General features: G+C 39.8%; 1 protein-coding gene across 4 annotated transcripts in view; it reads left to right on the top strand.

Moving 5' to 3' along the window:
* The window catches only part of LOC724847, a 155,144-nt gene that overhangs the window by 12,832 nt on the left and 122,883 nt on the right, over positions 1-19,429 (top strand). Inside the window, exon 1 of one of the 4 annotated variants that reach the window (XM_006560974.3) lies at positions 9,330-9,866. The exons of the other annotated variants lie outside the window; for them this stretch is intronic. Coding sequence (XP_006561037.2) covers positions 9,737-9,866 — 130 coding nt within the window. The 5' untranslated portion in view covers positions 9,330-9,736. Of the gene's footprint in view, positions 1-9,329; positions 9,867-19,429 lie in introns of those variants that run through there. 4 annotated transcript variants of the gene reach the window in all.

Genomic DNA, 19,429 nt, shown 5'->3' with positions numbered 1-19,429 from the left:
AAATTTAATTTGCCACCGTATTACCGACAAATTAGAAGGGAATTGAATGGATGGTCCGAGATTTTCATCAAATTCTCTGTAAGAGAGAATATCAACTGACGAATCGATCAACGAAAAAGATGAGGGTACTCCGGGGTACGCGATCAGCTGGAAATCCTGGTCGAATAAAGACGCTTTCAAAAATTCAGCCGCCCTATTCGGTTCCAGGAACCGTTTTCAACAAAAGACAGAGAGAAAAGACCAACTGTTCCGTTCTATTTCCAGTAACAATAATTCTACTCTCGCGCCGTAAGAAGCTATCGACTTGATTATGCAATCTCTATCGAATTTTTCAAAAATTCTCTACAAGAAGCAATTTTCTCGAAATCTGGATAATTTAACTCCATTCTTCTCCATCAAATATCGAAACGAAATCAATTTAAAAAAAGAAACGAGTCCAGAAGATAGTTCCTTCGATATCTCTTTCAATAAAAATAGCCTCGATGATTCTGCATCATTGCAGAATCTGTTACTATTTAGCACATCTCTTTAATGTCTTCTGGCTGCCAATGAAGAAATTCGCGAATATCGAGCGCAACAGAAACGTTGAAACGCGTATGTCGAACAATCGAGAAATTTGGAATGGACAGGTGTCTCGAATTCCAGTTTATCGAGGCTCGTTTTTACCGCGAGAGTAAACCGTTATCCTCCAAATTCTGTTTTATATAGAATCGATTTATCGTATCGAAGAATTTCGAAATTCGTGGCGAATATGTTACATGAAAAAGCACCGATTATAACGCGACAATTTTCAAGTGTCTCTATAGAGACGATAGAAAATTTCTAAAATTTCTAAACTTGATAAAATAAATTGTCAAATTTCTCGATCGACCAACCCCTCCCCCAGATCGTGACAAAGCCCCGCTATTTTTTCCAGCCCCGGCGTGTGTACGTTTAGAATTACGTAGATGTCACGTGCAATTTGCCGTCGCGTCTGTTTAACGACGGGCATCGTGACAAACAAGTAATTAACAATATCAGCCGGCCGGGGTTGAGGGGTGGGGGGCGGAGCAAAGAGCAATTTGATCGTTAAATTCGATTTAAAGGGCTGTCCAACTTGACATGCCGCTCTCGTTTTCCTTTCGTTCTTTTTTTTTTTTTTCTCACGTTGTTTCAAACAACAACGGTTTTTCTCCCCCCTCCCCGGCCCATTTTCCCCCGTTAATGGAAACGAGGAAATAGAATACAAAGTCACCCCCCTCAAGTGTATATATAATATCGCGGATGGAAATCATCGGCACGTGACAAACGTCTCGCGCTATTAGACGAGCTCCGCGACGTGAATCGTAACGAACGAACGGATCGTGTTTGAGGAATGGAAAAGTTAAGCTGATTATATCATTTACGGTGAATGCGCGCGGAGGAGGAATTTATTGCATGCGAATATTTTAACAATTTACAAGTATATTTTGTTTCAATTGTTGAAATTATTGGGTTGGCAACTAAGTAATTGCGGATTTTTTTTAGAAAATCAAAGACAATTTTTTCATGGAACTAAATAACTTTATTCTGTAATGTGTTGCCCATTTTGATCAATCAGCATCATAATCCCACGTTCATAAAACTTGTGGTTTTTATTAGCAAAAAACTGAATCAGGTACGATTCGATATCATCATCATTATTGAAATTTTTACCATTCGAGGAGTTTTGTAAAGATCGAAACAAAAAGTAATCGGATGGTGCAAGGTCAGGACTATATGGTGGATGTGGCAAAACATCCCAACCAAGCTCCAATAATTTTTGCCGAGTGACCAAAGATGTGTGTGGCCTTGCATCGTCATGATGGAATACAACACCTTTTCGATTTGTCAATTCGGGCCGCTTTTCTTCAACCGCATTGTTTAATTTCGTTAGTTGTTCAATGTAGACAACAGAATTGATCGTTCGGTTGGGTGGTAAGAGTTCAAAATAGACAATTCCTTTGTAATCCCACCAAACTGATAACAAACCTTCTTTCGATGAATACCAGCTTTTGATGTTGTTCGAGCTGGTTCACGTGGCCTGCTCCACCATCTTTTCCGCTTGATATTGTTGTAAATAACCCATTTTTCATCGCCAGTTATCGGTCGTTTTAAAAACGGATCATTTTCATTACGTTTCTTTAGCAAATCGCAGCTGTTAATGCGTTGCGTTAAATGCTTTTCTTTCAGTTCGTGAGGAACCCATGTATCGAGTTTTTGAACATAGCCAAGTTGTTTTAAGTGGTTTTCAATGCATGTATGCGATACATGAAGCTTCTCTGCAATCTCACGAGTTGTACTGTGACGATCCGAATCGATTATTGCTTTGATTAGGTCATTAACTTCAACTGAAATCCGCAATTACTTAGTTACCAACCCAATAATAAATGGAGAATTTTGCTCGCGTTTTTTTTTTTTTATAAGGAGGAAACTTGATCGATGGACAAATTTTAATCCTGTTTGAAGAAAATTACGTAGATTAAATTTTAGGGGAGAATCGAGAAAAAGGATTATTATTCGATATGTTATATTTCAATTGGTATCTTCTCTAGGCGAGGATTTATCTCCTCTGTCTGATCGACTCGTTTGTTTGTCGAATTCGTGGACGTTGAAACGTCCACGTTGTGCAAAGGGAACGGGTGAAACGTGGGCGTAAGCACCCTTTGTTAGTATTCACAAAGGGATAAAAGTGAATTGAAGTGTCGAAGAGAGCGAACGCGAGGAACGTAATTGAACGTTTACCGGCCACAATAACCCGGTTTTAAAGGGACGTGCCTGTTTATTCGACGTCGTTGAACGTCAAGTAAAATTCATACGCCGAATTCTTACGCTGTTTGACTACATTTATCTACGATATAATTTCGTTTCCCCCTTTGAGGAAAATGCAAGTACGTTTAAAGAATGAGCCACTTGATCTGAGCCAGGAATTTTGATTTTTAACAAAAGTGTTGAGACGCGTAGAACAATTTATTCGTCGAAATTTGTAAAGCGACATTTACAGATATTTTGAATAAAAATAACGTTGCTTCAATCAAAATTTTCGATTCACTTTTTGGTACACTTTTTCTGTGCATTACAAAAGTATTCGATTATCGAAGGTGTTCGTCGAGCTCGTTCGAATTATTCGTGGGTAAATACATTATCGTCGGCAAATAGCCCGAAAAGTATAAACAAAAGGAACGAAGAATATAATGAATAATACGAGAAAAATGTAAACGAACCACCACGATGGAGGGAAACGTAAACAATTGGTTCATAACTGGAACGAGAGTAAACAAACGAGCCAAGGTTGTAAACAAACAACACCATAATATAAATAGAGAGATGGAAATTTAAATTCGATGAAATTACTATATCCTTACAATGTGTTAATAGATCTATCTGATAATTTGCAGTTTGTATATTCAAAAAAATTTATTCTCACATATATATATATATTTTTATCTTGTTATTTGGAGATTCTTAAAAATATTCCATTCAACATTTTACGATCATGAAAATCGATCATCTCGTTGCAAAGTATATTTCATTTCGCTTCAAGTAGCGGTAAAAATTTATCCTCTTTAATCTGATCGAATCATCGACCTCAAATCGCCTATACAAGAAGTTTACATTTAATAATCAGAATATTCCACAATTTTCTCTGATAAATTAAAATCTAAACTAGATTTCAAGTTTATATTCCACAAATTTACAAAACTTTATACAGCTGTATCCAAAAACACGTAAACGATCGTCGAATATATATTTTCCCTTCAAACTCGAATCGAATTGGTACGAGCTTAATCTGCGGGCCAAGTGAAAAAGCCAAGCGTGAGAAGTCGAAAGAAGGGAGGAAGGGGGATGTAAACCGCGCTCAAAGAGTAACATCTCCCGCGGGATTGACGCTCCACCACCTTTGGATCACGAATAAACGGCGTTGTTTCAATTTACCCGGCGTTGGAATCAGTGAGGATTCGCTAGTTTTTTCTTTTTTTGGATCGATTCGCGACAAAGCTTGAACGAAAATCGTCGAAAATCGTACTTTTCGAAAGGTGTTTTCACCGTCAACCTTTTGTTCTTCTTCGAATAATCGATTTGGCCCGATTTTTCAAAGAGAAAAGAAAAAAAGAATATAAACAGATATTGTTTAATCCATCCTTATTCCTTGGAAAATCAAGGAGGCGACGATTTCTTAGAAGGTTAGGAAGGATAGTTTTGGAAAGAAATGAAATTCAAGAAAGAGTAAAATTCGAAACAAATTAATAAACTGCAATATTCGTCAGAATATTTTACTACTAATCCATCCTTGTTCCTTGCATTTAATTCTTGGAAAATCAAACGGAGGCGACGATTTTTTAGAAGGGATGGTTTTGGAAAAAAATGAAATTCAAGATAGAGTAAAATTCGAAACAAATTGATAAACTGCAATATTCGTCAGAATATTTTACTATTAATCCATCCTTGTTCCTTGCATTTAATTCTTGGAAAATCAAACGGAGGCGACGATTTCTTAAAAGGGATGGTTTTGGAAAGAAATGAAATTCAAGAAAGAGTAAAATTCGAGACAAATTGATAAACTGCAATATTCGTCAAAATATTTTACTACTAATCCATCCTTGTTCTTTGCATTTAATTCTTGGAAAATCAAACGGAGGCGACGATTTCTTAGAAGGGGTGGTTTTGGAAAGCCAATCGATTTGTCGAAATTTAGAAGGGAATGAAATTCAAGAAAGAGTAAAATTCGAGACAAATTGATAAACTGCAATATTCGTCAGAATATTTTACTACTAATCCATCCTTGTTCCTTGCATTTAATTCTTGGAAAATCAAACGGAGGCGACGATTTCTTAGAAGAGAATGAAATTCAAGAAAGAATAAAAATATAATTCGAGACAAATTGATAAACTGCAATATTCGTCAAAATATTTTACTACTAATAATAAAACATGGCCGTTCATCGTCACAGTGTTCAAAATATTTATTAATTTTTTGGTAATTTCTTCAGACTCTACATCGAAATTAACACATTATTTATACTTTATAAATATTACTTTATAATTACTTTATAATTATTTATACTTTATATTCAAAAATTTGTTTTTTCAAGATCTGTTAGAAAGGAGAAAATTGGATTAATTGGAATTGGAGAGGGTTCGTACGATTCGTAGGAATTTTCGTGAATCGCGTTCGTTCATTCATTCGGCGGAAGCGACAAAAAAGTTTCCGAATTAACTTCCTTAAGCAGCTTTCTGCCGCGGCAACTGTCTCATTTAAGTCGTGAAACTTCATAATGAATCTAAACTCGCAACTCTTAACCTCTCGACTGCAGCAAAGTGAATTATTCTTTTCTTTATTTTCGTTTCTCTTTTTTCCTCCTCTTTTTCGAATGACGGTTTAGTCTCATTTACCCGGCACGGAAGCACGCCATCGCCGGAAGTTTCCTCCGCGGGTTTCAACGAAAGAATTTCAAGCTTCTGCACGCCACGGAACGCCTCGATTCAATCTTAAAAGACCTCCTAAGACATCTTCGACTCTCTCTCGCAAAGCCTTGTTTTAAAACTAAAACGGAACTCGCGAGAAGAATTCCGAGATTGTTTCAACTTTGATAAATCTAAATATAAACATTATTCGATGGAATTAGTTTCGTTGGATTTGGATTTGAATCATTACATGAAACGTATTACGCGTTAAAATATATATTTTAATAATTTGCGTCGTAATTAAACGAAATTGCAGAGAAATAGAATAGAATAATTCCACCATTTTTCCATCATAAGCTTATTTTTAGATCTCCTTTAAAACTGCGAACTCTTTTTCCATCGATTATTCGTAACAGATAAATGTGCATTTCTTGCACGAATAATTTAATAAAACTTATATACGAACATCGATACAAATTAATTCGAACGATGAGTCAAGTGTTGTTCAAACATTAATCATGGCGCTAGTGAAATTTCTTTCGTGTAACGACGATGTGATTCCGCGGTATTATATTTCGTAAAATAAAAAAAAAAAAAAAAAGTCGAATCGAGAAAAGAAAATCGCACACCGTTCGAATTAAACCTCGGAAAGTTTAACCTGGAACCACGTGGAGGGGGGGGGAACAATAGAGCGGTTCGCGAGGTTGCACACACAGGGAACGCGTGTGCGTACATCACGGAAACGAGAAAGGGCCACTCAACTTGCCGCTAACAACTTTAAAAGTTCTGACTAAACGAGAAATTGCATTAAATTGCGTTTCACCGAACCCTTTCCACCACGGCGCTCTCCATTCTGCACGCTTCGGTCTGCTAATGCTTCTCGTGGTCTTGATAATCCTTCCATCTATTCCCTCCCCATATTATTCCAGACGATCTTTTTTTTTTTTTATCATCGACGTCCATAACCTCAAATTTCTAATTTCGATATTGCGAATCGAATCGAAGGGGATGATACAGGTCTTCCTTCATTTCTGATATTCCAATTTCTTTTTTTTCGAAAAGGATCACTTTCTCTTTTTGTTCATTCACTCGTGAAACTATTTTTGGCGCAATGATTGAATAAAATATTCGTAGTCTTTTAATTATAACGTATAGGATAGCTTTTATTTTGAGATATTTTCACGTTCATTATTTATCAAACAGATTATTGAATCTCAAAAAAATTTTACAAGAAAAGAATAGTGAGAAACAGTCTGTGCTTGAGGAATAAGTTTAAATTCTTTGAAGAAAAGTCTGCAATCTGGTCGTGAAACTTTCGATAGATTAGAAATCTTTGCATTGAAATAATTGAGAAGTACGAGTATTTAAAAGTTGAGGATTATTAAGCCATCGTGGGGTTAATGCTTGAGACTCGATTCGGGCCAGCATTCGCCGATTATAAGCGTAATTCGAGGGGGCTGTTACGGCGATCCTCCACCCTCTGCCTCTTCGATTCTTGCTACCCTTCCACGCGAGCATCCTGTTATCAAGCTAATTAGCTTTGCGCGGGGTATCGGAAGGGCCTGTTACGTTTTTACTGTAAATGATGTTGATTAGCAAATTGGTTCCTGTTTTGATAATTAGAGGACGGTTAATGAATGAACGATTTAGAAGATATTTTTACCTCTCTCCAAGCGAAAGTTAAGTTCTTGTAGAATTTACGTTCAATCAAATCAAAGTTTACAATAATTCTTTATATAAGATGATAATCAAAAAGAGAAGGAAAAAGGAAGAAAATTCAATTTTCTATCATTCTCCAATTAACCCATCAACCTACAGCATCTATTGTGCTCTCATTAAACAAAGTTTTAACAATATTGAATTTTATCAACCGCAATACTGTTTCCAAACTAAGCCTCCGCTTCCAAAAACTCGTTACCTCAACGTAACTGGAAACTTTATATTATTACGGTTCTCGTGTAAACTATTGCACAGCATCGATAATGAAATTTATTATTTATTATCGAGCGATGAATTTTTCAAAGGGATTATACACGTCACACGTGCGACGCAATTCGATAAGATGGAGGACGATGTAACCGGGAAATCTATGAGCCGAGGACACGTGTCAAGGTGCGATTTGAACAGCGGAGACGCCGCTGCTAATGCTCGCGTCTATTTGGCTTTCTCGCGTCGATTCGGCTTTGATCCACGAGCGTGTCGCGCCACGCTTTGCTACACGCCTCGCAACACGCCCTGTAATTTCACTTCCGCTCGTATGATCGAACGAAATCCCCGATTTTCGAATTCTTCTGTTTCTCTCTTTCTTTTTTTTTTTCAACGAAGGAAGGAAAGATTATATTTATATAATATTTTTTTCAGTAAAATTGTCAGCGTGAGAAATGGAATAAAAATTTTTTTATTTTCCGATTCAACGATTAATATTCATTTTATCGCGTCACCTCGTTCGAAAAATATTGAAAAATATTGTTGCAAAAGCTGCATATTTGATCTTTTCATCCTCGATGATTCCATACGAAAATCGGATTTGTAAAATTTCTTTCTCTTAATTTTTCGAAGATTAACAAATGATTCCCAAAAAAGGAAGATCAAAAATTCTACTAAATTATCATCATCGATTCCCGGAAGGGAAACACAATTTGCACAATTTAAGAAAACCACGTTAAAAAAAGGAAATTTGACCTCCCTCGAATCTCTTTCCTTACAACTATTTGCCCGAATTTCCATGTAACCGATAACATCCCCCAAAAGGGATGCAAGAGGAGCTTACGGGGATAGATCGATATCGGGCAGACAGTTTGATCGTCGAACCCGACTAAAGCCGCGTTTACATTAAGCGAATTTGGTTGAATGAATCAGTAGATCAAGTAGAGAAGATCAGCTTATTTCGTCTATCGTCTATTATTATTTAAACGCGATTTCTTTTCCTTTTTCTTCTTTTTCAAAACTTCGTTCTCAAGAAGAACTCACGTTTTCAATTAAAGAACAATTTTCAATTAAATCTCTCCAACCATTCAACTACTACCATCACCCCCAAACATTTCACAGAATCTGTTTCTAAACCGATCTCGATCCTTGGCCAAATCTTTCGACGAAAAATCGCGAATCGATGGCCTTTGACCGAAGGCAGCAACAACCCCTCACCCCATAAACGTATGCATGACTCTCGACCGATTCGTCCCTGTTAACATATAAATTGCCGCTTAACGGGCGCAGACAATCGGGGGGGGAGGGAGGAGAAGGCTTGGTCGGCGCGAAGGTGGCGATGCCTCGTCGGTTAAAGGGAAACGAAACTACCCCGAAACTGCGGAGGAGGTTGCCGGGAGGCACGTGGCCGAGAGAGGACGAAGACGAAAGGAAAGGAAGGAAGGAAGGAAGGGGAACGACGAGAGGACACGACGGGCGTACAACAAGGAGATGGAGGAGGGGACAAGAAGAGAAATAACAAGCGGGATGGGTGGATTCAATTCAATTTCCTAAGAAACTCTTTAGTGTTTGAGATATACAGCCGGCGAAAGGGGATGGTAGGGGAGGGGATCGACTAACTAAGGAACCGCGGCGGAAAAGAGGGGTGAAAACGAACCGAGAAGAGACGAACTGCTCCTCTCCCTCCGTGTCGAGGAAGAGTCTCGAGAAACACAGAGAGACGAACTCGGTCAAGCGAGAAGGAAACACGATCGAAGGAACGAGAGAGAGAGAGAAAGAATCGCCGCGTGTTGTTATCGAGAGCGACGAGGAGGGCGAATAGCGCGAGTGGCAAGACGGACGAGGGATGAAAGAGGAAACGGGCCCTTCCACTGTAAACTAGACAGAGAGAGGGAAGAAGGGTGACTAACTGACCGAGGGTGCCAGGAGCGCGCAGGGGAGTAAGGATTCTGTGCGCGGGCGCGAGGCTGGCGCAAACTCTTCGTGCAGCATCCCTCGTCAGTTGCAAGTGAGGAACTGTCGCGTCCGCGTGGCGTTGCGAACGCGGCGTAGAACGCGACGTTACGGGAGCGCGCGCGCCTCCCCTCCCCCCCCGGCTCCGGAGGATTCGCCTGCTTCTCTGTGTCTCTCCTTCTTCTTTCTTTCTCTCTTTCTTTCTTTTTTCTTCTCTCCCCCTTTTTCTCGCGCCCTTTCTTGTGCGAAGGATTCCGAAATATTGTAATTGTCGTGCAATACGGGAAGTGGAGAACGTGGAAGAATCGATTAATTCAACGAGCAAACCGATCGGTTGCCAGAGCAAACCGGCGCCGCAAGGGGGTGTCAGATGTCGCACGCGGCACCGGCCCCTTGACCTTCGCCGCCACGTTGTTGTCGTGCGAAGGAAGGAGGAGGTGCGCGAGGATCGTCGGATGATCGGCGGCGGGATCGAAGGATCTCTCTTCTCCACGTCGGGGATCCTTGGAACCATGGATAAAGACGTTCGACGGAAGTGCGGGAAAGTGCGACGTGCTCTGTTCCACCTGCTGCTGATAGTGGGGGGTAAGTTTCTGATGGGGAGGGGGAAAGGGAAGTCGAGGAGGATAAAGTGATTCGACGAGTTCGTCGAACGTGTTACGTAATAAGTGGAATAAGGAGGTGGAATTTGAACGTCCAAGGAGGGGAAATGTCGACTCTGCGATACCAGGATCTGGCCGATCCTTTCTACGAGATAGGGGGGTGGTTTAACGTAGTGATGTTCCTCTCCCGTCGTTCGAACAATCAAGTTTGGATTTCGTAAGTGGCTCCCTAAATTTCGAGACAAGTCGAATTTATTCCATTCCTTTCGAGAAGTAAATAATAAATAATCATCCGATTTTCCTCGATGCGATCCAGTTTAGGGAATATCTGGAATTTGTTTCCTCTCTTAACGAGCTACTCGACGATCCAACGGAGAAGAAGGAGAAGAGTTTTCGAGTCGAACCGACTCGAGACACGGGAATCTTGCAGAACACTCGTGGATGATACGTCGGATATCGAAATCCTCGTCGAGCAATTCGAGTGATATTTTCTCGAGGAGCGAACATTCTTAAAGTTTTATAAAATAGGACGAGTGATGGTTCACGATTTGTTTAAAAAGTATGGATTTCATGACGTGGAACTGAATTCGAAGGGACTTTCCCTCTTTCGATCATCATTTTTCTTTCGGGGAATCGTTTTTTTAGTTTTCCGTTTCAGTCGGTTGGACAGTTTGACGGGTATTAATTCTCGAGGAATTAATTCGATATCTCGCGTCGGCCGACGTTCACGTCGTCGTGAATTTGTTCGGTGATTAGGTTAAATTGATGGAAGGAGGTGGTCCTTTTATTCCTCTCTCTCTCTCTCTCTCTCTCTCTTCGATTCTTTCGTTCCTTTTTCGGAAGGGGAGGAGGATTTTATTAAAATAACAGTTGATGTAATTGTCGTTGATGCATCGCCCCTTCAAATTAATAAGATCAACGTCTTTCTTTTTCCGCTCTACGGGGGACGTCTCATTCGAGAAATTTCATAAGATGAATCTATTTATGATGGAAGAGGGACGAATTTTCTTCCAACGTTTTCCATATACATCCTCAACATCGATCCATTTTCGATTCGATCATTGCCAATTTTGCCTCTTCTCGATAAATTATTCTTTTAAAAAGAATAACATCCTTATGCAAAATTCTTTCCTCCAAAAATATAATTCTCGATCATCCAATAATTATCCATCTCCAAAATGAGATACATCTCCGTCGTTTCGTTTCGAAAATGAAATTCGTTTCCTCAACGAGAAGATCTAAATCGTCATCAAGACTTAACCTAAACCTTTCCTTATCTTCCTTCCATCCCCGAAACTTCGTTGATTTCAATCTGCTAATTGCCAGTCCGCCTTTGTCCTTCACCCCTTTCCGGCTTTATTAGAATGTGAAAAAGACGGCGAGGGGTTGCAAAAAAAAATATAATCCACCCTTTTCCTTTACACGACGATGTTTTTTTTCCCCTCGTCTTCCGTCCTCGGATGAAAGGGGATGCTCGTTTCGCTGCCTCGTATCGATGCCTCCACCCCCTTCCCCAATTCGAGAGACCAACCACCAGATATAACACCCTTCTTGACTTTAATCTGCTAATTGCCTTACACGCGCCTTCCTCCCTCCCCTTTCCTTTTCACCCCTCTCCCTCTTCCGTTCTCTTTCGATCGTTCCTCGATTTTCGAAACAAGAGATTTTGTTTTGCTCGCCCAGCAAAACAAATTCTTGATTCAATCTAATTCCAGGGATGGGAGGGAATTTAATTTGGCTTGGAAGAATCCGAGGAGGAGACGAGATTTTTCACGCGTAGTAAATGCGAGGGGAGAAGAGTTTGTTCTTTTTTTTTTTGGGAATGGAACACGAAGAATTCGGGATATTTGTGAATTTCGTGAAAGTGATTGTGTTGTGATTAAACAACGTTGCTTTTGAGTGGTAATAAATAATTGGAAGTTTCTTTTTTTTTTGTTTAACTTTCCGACCGAAAGATGGAAATAAAGTTATTTGCGAGAATGTCGCAAAGCGTGGAATCGATCGCGAAATATCGTGTTCTTCGCGGGAATTCCGCTGTTCAAGTAAAAGATGTGTGCAGGACATTTTAAAAAAACGATGTTTTCCATAAAAACGCAATAAACGGTGTGGACGCGTTGCAAATGTAAACCCATAAATAGCGTACTTGTGGCCATTAACTGTTCGCCATTCGCCATGTTTGGCCAGGAATGATATTCATTTATTTTCAGACACGGGGATACACGAATCGTTGGCTACAGCTTATAAGTGGTGGAAAAATAGTATCATAAAGGGGAACAGATTTTTCGAGCTATAAATTGTGCAAATCTGTCTAATTTTTCTTTTTTATCAACCAAACAAAGAGTTTATTTCGTAATTTCGTCAATTAACAAAAGAAGAATCGTGATCATCCCATTAAATTTTTACGATTCGTGTTGTTCTATTATACGTTAATCTTTCGAATTTCATCTAAAATTGTCGTCTCGAAAGAGATAACAAAATTGCTCCGATAAGAAGATTAATTCGAAGCTGCTAATTCCATCCTGTCCAAGCTTTCTTATTATCGCGTTCGTTGCAAACTTGGCTCGTGGCAATTATACCGAATTACTTGATCGAATTATTCGCTCGTCACTCGCCCCAACGAGGGCTCCGAGCAGCTCCAATTGCCGGCAGAGAATTAATCGTCCGTGGAACGGTATTTCTCCAAGATCCTTGTACATTGTTGACAATTCATTCGATCGAGATGGATAATCCTTTTAATCACGGGTACGTTTTATCGATAAGACAAGACTGATCCCCCTGATATTATTTTCGAAATTGAAAATCACTTTGCTCTTATTCCTCAACATATCTCTTTCTTTTTTTTTTATAGAATATTAAAGTATATTAATTCTAAAAATTTTAGAAGAGGAATTTATATTCAATTAAGAAGATAATAAAATGATAATAAAAAAAAAAAAGAAAACCTTTCATTCTATAATTATTCAAAGTCCATTATTAAAACTTCTAATGCTATGTTTGAGTAATCTAAAAAGAGTCTGAATTTATTCTCTTCTATAGATATTGTATTTTTGAATTCGATCGAGAAAGGATCGCTTTTCTTAGCAAAACGAATATTACAAAAATATTCTTCCGTACGTTTCATCATCAATATCTCTCGCGTGTGCCAATGATTTGACAAAGGTGAAAACTCGATTGGAGTGGTATATATATATAAAATAATGATCCAGAGAACGAAATGCGAATTGATATCTCGCGTCCACAGGCGGAAGGCCACTATTCTGCCCACGAGCCGGAAGTGGATGATCAGCCAGGGGAAGAGAGATGGATGGATACTCTCTAGGATGCGCCTGCTAGCCGACGACATTGTTTCCTTTTCGATTCCGCTTCCTTTTTTCACCCACCTCCTCATTTCTCTCTCTCTCTCGTCGCTTTGAAATCCGAGGCACGAAGATGCGAGAGAAAGAGCGAGAGAGAGAGAGAGGTTTGCGCGAGAGGTTCGAAGACCTCTCATCGACTCCGAACCTCCCTCCTTTCCCTCGATTGTTCCATCCTCTCGTGTTTCAACGGTTGCTCGTCATCTTCTTGCTCTTTGTCCCTGGAGAAAGGAGAAGTCTTTGGGACGAGAAAGAGAGAGAGGGAGAGGGAGATCTCGCTATTCGATCCTTCGTTTCCTCGAAAAGAGTAAGGGTAGTTTTTCTTCCTTCTTTATTTTCGAAATGTTTCTCTCCCCCTTAACGATTCTCCCCTCATCTTCCGACCGTTTTGTAAACCCTTCGCGCACGTGTTTCGAATTTTATCATCCCTCAACCAGTGACGGACGCGATCCTTCTCGAATGTTGAAACGAAGTTGAAAGTAGCGATGGGTATGAACGCATCGCGAACAAAGATAAGTCGAATGGAACTCTTTTTGCATTTCCTTTGTTCCAATATATCGTATATATAACAAACGATCTATTAATGGACAAGTATCGCGCAACATCGTCCATTTCTCGAATGTTGAAATGAAGTTGAAAGTAGCGATGGGTATGAACGCATCGCGAACAAAGATAGATCGAATGCAACTCTTTTTGCATTTCCTTTGTTCCAGTATATTATATATATAATAAACGATCGGGTCAAAATTCATTAATGTATCATCGATTTCTCGAATGTTGAAACGAAGTTGAAAGTAGCGATGAGTATGAACGCATCGCGAACAAAGATAGGTCGTATATCATATATATAACAAACAATGGGGTCAAAATTCATTAGTGGATTAAGTATCGCGCAATGTATCGTCGATTTCTCGAATGTTGAAAGTAGCGATGGGTATGAACGCATCGCGAACAAAGATAGATCGAATAGAACTCTTTTTGCATTCCTTTGTTCCAGTATATATAACAGATGATCGGGTCAAAATTCATTAGTGAACAAGTATCGTCGATTTCTCGAAAAAGAGGGGAGAGTTTCGAGCGGTACGGATAGCGGTGATGATTCATCGAGGGCGCCAGATTTGCATATTATCCGCGTTTCCAGCGTCGGTTGGAAGGATGGCTGGAAGGATACAACCGGTGGATGATTGTATTAAGTCAGCGACGCGTTGATTAATCACCAGGGTCTGCCTTTAGTTGCCCTCACTTCCATCCGGAGATACGATGATATTTCCAGGTCGAGGCCCGGCCACGTTCAAGCCGTGGGTCGAGATGAGGTTTCGTTAATTAACGAGCCTCTATACAACCGGAATGCTGATTAAGGGTAAAAACTGTACAAATTAGACGTCCCTCTTGTTAATTACAACATCGTGGTATCGTCGTCTCGAGAATAGGGGAGGGATTCGAGGAACCGATTTTTGCACCATTTTTGTCTTCCTTCTTATGGGAAATTTGAAAAATTTTACAAGATGAAACGGAAGAGAAAGAATGATTCGCAATTAATCGATTTTTCCTTCGAAAAGTCTCGAACGAAAGAATCGTATTCTCTCTTCGACTTATTCTTGCATTTTCAATTCAGATTTTAACGATTAAAATTAAAGAGAAGTTGATATTTCTGATGAGGTCTTCTTCCGGAAAATGAATCCAGCGAAATTTCAATGCAAAATACATTATCTCTTTAAACGATTGTATCGCGCGGACAAAGTTATTACTCGGTGGAACGATGCATTATGAAAATTTCTATATTATTATTTTATTCAATGCGTACATCAGATATCATAAAAAATTTAAAATTAACGTAACAACGTTCGACCATAATGATAATATAACGCGATGATGGCGGCAAAAAAAAAAAAAAAAAGGAAAGGAAGAAAATGTTTGAAATTAAAATTCAAGTTGAGATTAAATTTTTAACGAAAATCCGTTTTAATCCGTTTTAACTCGACGAAAAAGATATCGTTGTTCAACGAACTAATAGAATCTTGTCAAGAGAACAAATTTGAAAAATTCACACGATCAATTTGCCCAATGAAAAATTACTTGAAACTTAGAAACAAGCTCGTGCTTCTAGCTAAACCGAAACGTTCATTCGTTAACAAGTCTGTGCAACGTTATATATTTATTTCTCCCTCCACGGCAATCAAGGAACACAAACATTGGGGAGAAGAAACTGGGGCAACGATTCGTCGGATGCAATTACATCTCCTTTTTCTCCTTTTTCCCTCCCCCTCTCCCGCGAATCGCATCCGAAGCATTGACATTTCCATCGGTTTCGACGACGAGGCTCGCATGAATATTCAAGGGTTGGGGATCGGCGCGAGCTGCATCGAAGGAGGGGCGCGTCTTCCTTTCGACGCGCAGTATGCAAACATAATACACCGTCATGCACCGTCAGTGCCCTTCTTTCCGTCACGACGCGGCCCTCCTGGGGATCCCGTTAGGATTATTCCACATCTGACACGAGACGTCGTCCGACGTCCCAATCCCCACGATCCTCCCGCGATCCGAGATCTTTCTATTTACCCTCCAGCAACAACGTTCTCGAGACGAGACTCGAGAATCAATCCACTCTGTGCTCGAGACCCCTCGATTTCTTCTTGTGCGAGATGATCTTTCTCTCCGAATTTTCGCGCGAAATTAGAAAGAAAGGAGAAAGAGAGAAATTTCGGGAAGAAGATTTGTGCGATAAAAATTGGAGGAGGGAAGGGAAAGTATTATTCTTCTAGTTTTCAATTTTTATTCCGTCGATGGACGATCGATTGTTCGTCCATGCGTTCGAATATCGCGTTACACCGTTTGCCCTCGATACGAGGGCCGATATTTGGAGGATATATATATATAGGAGGGGGTGATAAATGTTAACCGGAGGGGGAGGCCACCAATCAATGATGGAGGAATCAAGTTAATCCGCGATAGCGATTTACCGTCTTTCCATCGATTCCCATCGCCACTTACCGCCTATTTCAATCGGAGCCCGGTGACACGGAAGAGACAAAGGATCAAAGAGTACATCCACCCCATTTCCATAATGGAGGCTTTCGATTTCGCGTGGATGGAACGTGGATCGATGCGTATACGTGTATACGTGAAGAGGTGAATCGAAATAAAAAAAAATAATAACATTTGGAGACGATAAAATTATTTATAAATGTTAAATATAGGAGAATATATCTTTCCATGAAAATTCGTAGAATTGAAAATTTATTCCACGATAATAATAAGAAATGAAGGAAGAGTATCGAGATTAGGCCATCGACTAGCCCTAAACGTTCTCGTTACGAAAATTCGTACGAGAATTGAAAATTTATTCCACGATAATAATAAGAATAAGGGAGAGTTCTCGTCACGAAAATTCGTACGAGAATTGAAAATTTATTCCTCGATAATGATAAAAAATACAGGAAGAGTATCGAGATTAGTCTGATCGGCTAGCCCTAAACACAACAAACGGAATGGAAGGTAATGAAGGAGAAACGGGGCGATAACGAGGGAGGGTTTCGCCTCGCCTGTTTCCTTCGTGTTACCCAATCCGGAATCGGGGCTCGTTACGCGCGTTCCACCTTCCGACAACCTCCCAAGGCGTTTCCCCTCCCCCCGAAGGAACCGTGGGCGAAACGATTTCGCAGATTTCGTTTCTTTATTCATCGGTCGCAAATTGTTCGCCCTCGAGAGTTTTCTTCCTCTTCGAGGGAGAGGTAACGACGGAGTCAATTAGTTCGTTACGCCAATCGTGGACGATTTCATCGGCCGATCGAAGGAATTGCCAGCCGCCATTTTCGATTCCTCTTGAAAATTTCATTGTTGGATGCGAGATTGGAAAAGATGTTGGGGGATGGAGGATGGAGCTTTTTGTCTATGACAAAAAGAGTGGCAATTTAAAGATAATGGAAGGAAGGAGAGGTTTTATATTTGCGGGATGGATATTTTATTTTCTCAGTGAAAAAGTTTTTTCCTGGCATCCACCTCCTCCTATTTAGTTTAATTTTTTTCTTTTTTTGGAGTTGTTTCTCTTCGAGCAGAAATAAGAATTCTTGTTGTCTGGTAATATTTAAAAGGATTTTAAATTGAATGTTTTATTTTTATATAAATAATGGAAAATTCTCAATTAAAGATAAACTTTTCAATTAAAGATTTGGGAATCCATACGAAGGAAAATTATAATAATAGTACAACGATACTCGAAGTTTGTTTGGAAATAATCCAATGAAAAACGAAATATATTTTTTTCTTCCCATATTCCATTTTTATTTTTCGGGGAGTGGTGGAATATTTCAGTCCGGCGAGCGAATGGAAAAAGGCAGGAAAGAATAGTTTCTGATAAAATCACGATGGCAACGTCGAAAAGTTTCCAGGTTTAAACCGGTTCCCGGTTTCACGACCACTCTCAGCCAAGGGAACAAATAGAAACGAACGTCGGCTTTGCTCAACACTTCTCGTCAAATTGGAATCGAGGAACATTCGGAGGCATCCGCGAAACGCGCGACGGTAAACAAACGAGTGAATTGCTCGAGATTGCGGGGAGAATCCTCGTCGAATCTTAATTCGAAGAGAGATACTGTCGGGTATTTTATTTGATACAGGAAAAAGGGACAATCTTGCTTCGCCTCATTTTTTTTTCTCCATTTGTAATTAGATAGATTCGTGATAATGATTAAAATTTTCGATAGAATAAGACAAGAAGTGTTTGTGAAAATTAAAAAAAAAAAAAAAATATGAAAGATTGATGGAAATTATATAAAGTCCAATTTTCGTACAAATAATCCAATCGAGATGATATAAATATACAAAGAAAGAAGAAATGTACTTGGAAAGTCTCGTTAGCGTAATGAGCAAAACTCTCGCTTGCCAACTAAATTGACCAGGGTTCGAATCCTGGTCTTTCTTTGATTCCTTAAATTTTCATTTTTATTCTTCAAACGCATCAAGTGAACTCTCAATATTCGTAATTCATCAAACAAGAAGAACTCTCCTTCGAAAAAATTTGAATTTTCTATTTCAAAAATTTATATATCGCTCGATCCAAAAAGAACCGAATCGCGTTCCGAAAAAATTGTACACAAAGTTCAATTTTTCACCATTCATCGTGAAAAATTCCCTGTTCACGAATATATATATGTATATACATATAAAAAGAAAAATTCTCCTCGTACGAAAAACATACTCTCTTCCTTCTCCTTCGTACTCCCTCTAGACATCCATTCGTGGAAAAGAAGCCTTTTTCCACGAATGCAGCAAATCGAGTATGCACTCCGGAGTGCACAAATTCAACGTACAACTCGTGGCACAAATTCGACGTACACTCACTCATCCCACTCGATGTTAACGCATCGCCTTACGAGAAGAGGGAAAGAAGGGGAGAGAGAGAAGGGTGAGCGAGGAACTCACACCACCGAATATTGATTCGCGTTTCTTCACTCCGTTATCGTTTTAACACTCCTTGATCGGATTGCACGTTACGTTTGCACGTACAATCTCTGCGTCCAACGGCAACAAATCAAGATCAAGCCGGCGAAAAAGAGGGAGGGAAGAGGAAGGAGGGGTGTGGGGAGGATGTTGCTCGAGGAAAACCAGTCGTCATCCGTTCGAAATCGACTGTCGAGCGAAGGCGATCGAGAATATAACAAACAGAGGAGGAGTTTAAGAGGGCGGAGGCAATCGCCTCGAAGAGCACACACTCGTGCAACAACCCCCTTCGAAATCGCTGTGCACCGATTTACCATTTCGAAAATATATCCTCTCGAAGGGGGATGGTTTTGCCGAGAAAGCAGCAGGGAAAGAAAACGCCACTTGAATTCATACGTGCCATGATAGATGAACCCCGACTTGGCATGGAAAACACGAAATTTTTCTCGCCTCGGGTTTTTATCACTCGCGAAATTCTCCACGGTTGTTTATCCTTGCGAGCGCGGAGGAACGTTTAAAAAATTGTCACGTAAGATTATATGCTCCCTTTTCTTTTATCTCTTCGTTCCATGGAAACACAAGTCGCTTTGATTTCCATCGAATTGTTTGCGAACGAGCATTTGGGGAAAAGCGTCACGTACCTTCTCCCCTCTTCTAACACAGAGTGTCTCGCTCGAAGTTACCGCCTTCAATTATTATTATTCGCGGCGAAAAATTTCTAGAACAGAAGTTGAATACGTTTTATATAATATAT

Source organism: Apis mellifera, linkage group LG15 (assembly GCF_003254395.2).
Source record: "Apis mellifera strain DH4 linkage group LG15, Amel_HAv3.1, whole genome shotgun sequence".
In the NCBI taxonomy this organism is placed as follows: Eukaryota; Metazoa; Arthropoda; class Insecta; order Hymenoptera; family Apidae; genus Apis; species Apis mellifera.
Note: the sequence above shows the minus strand (reverse complement) of the source record. Positions and strands in the feature narration are given on the sequence as shown.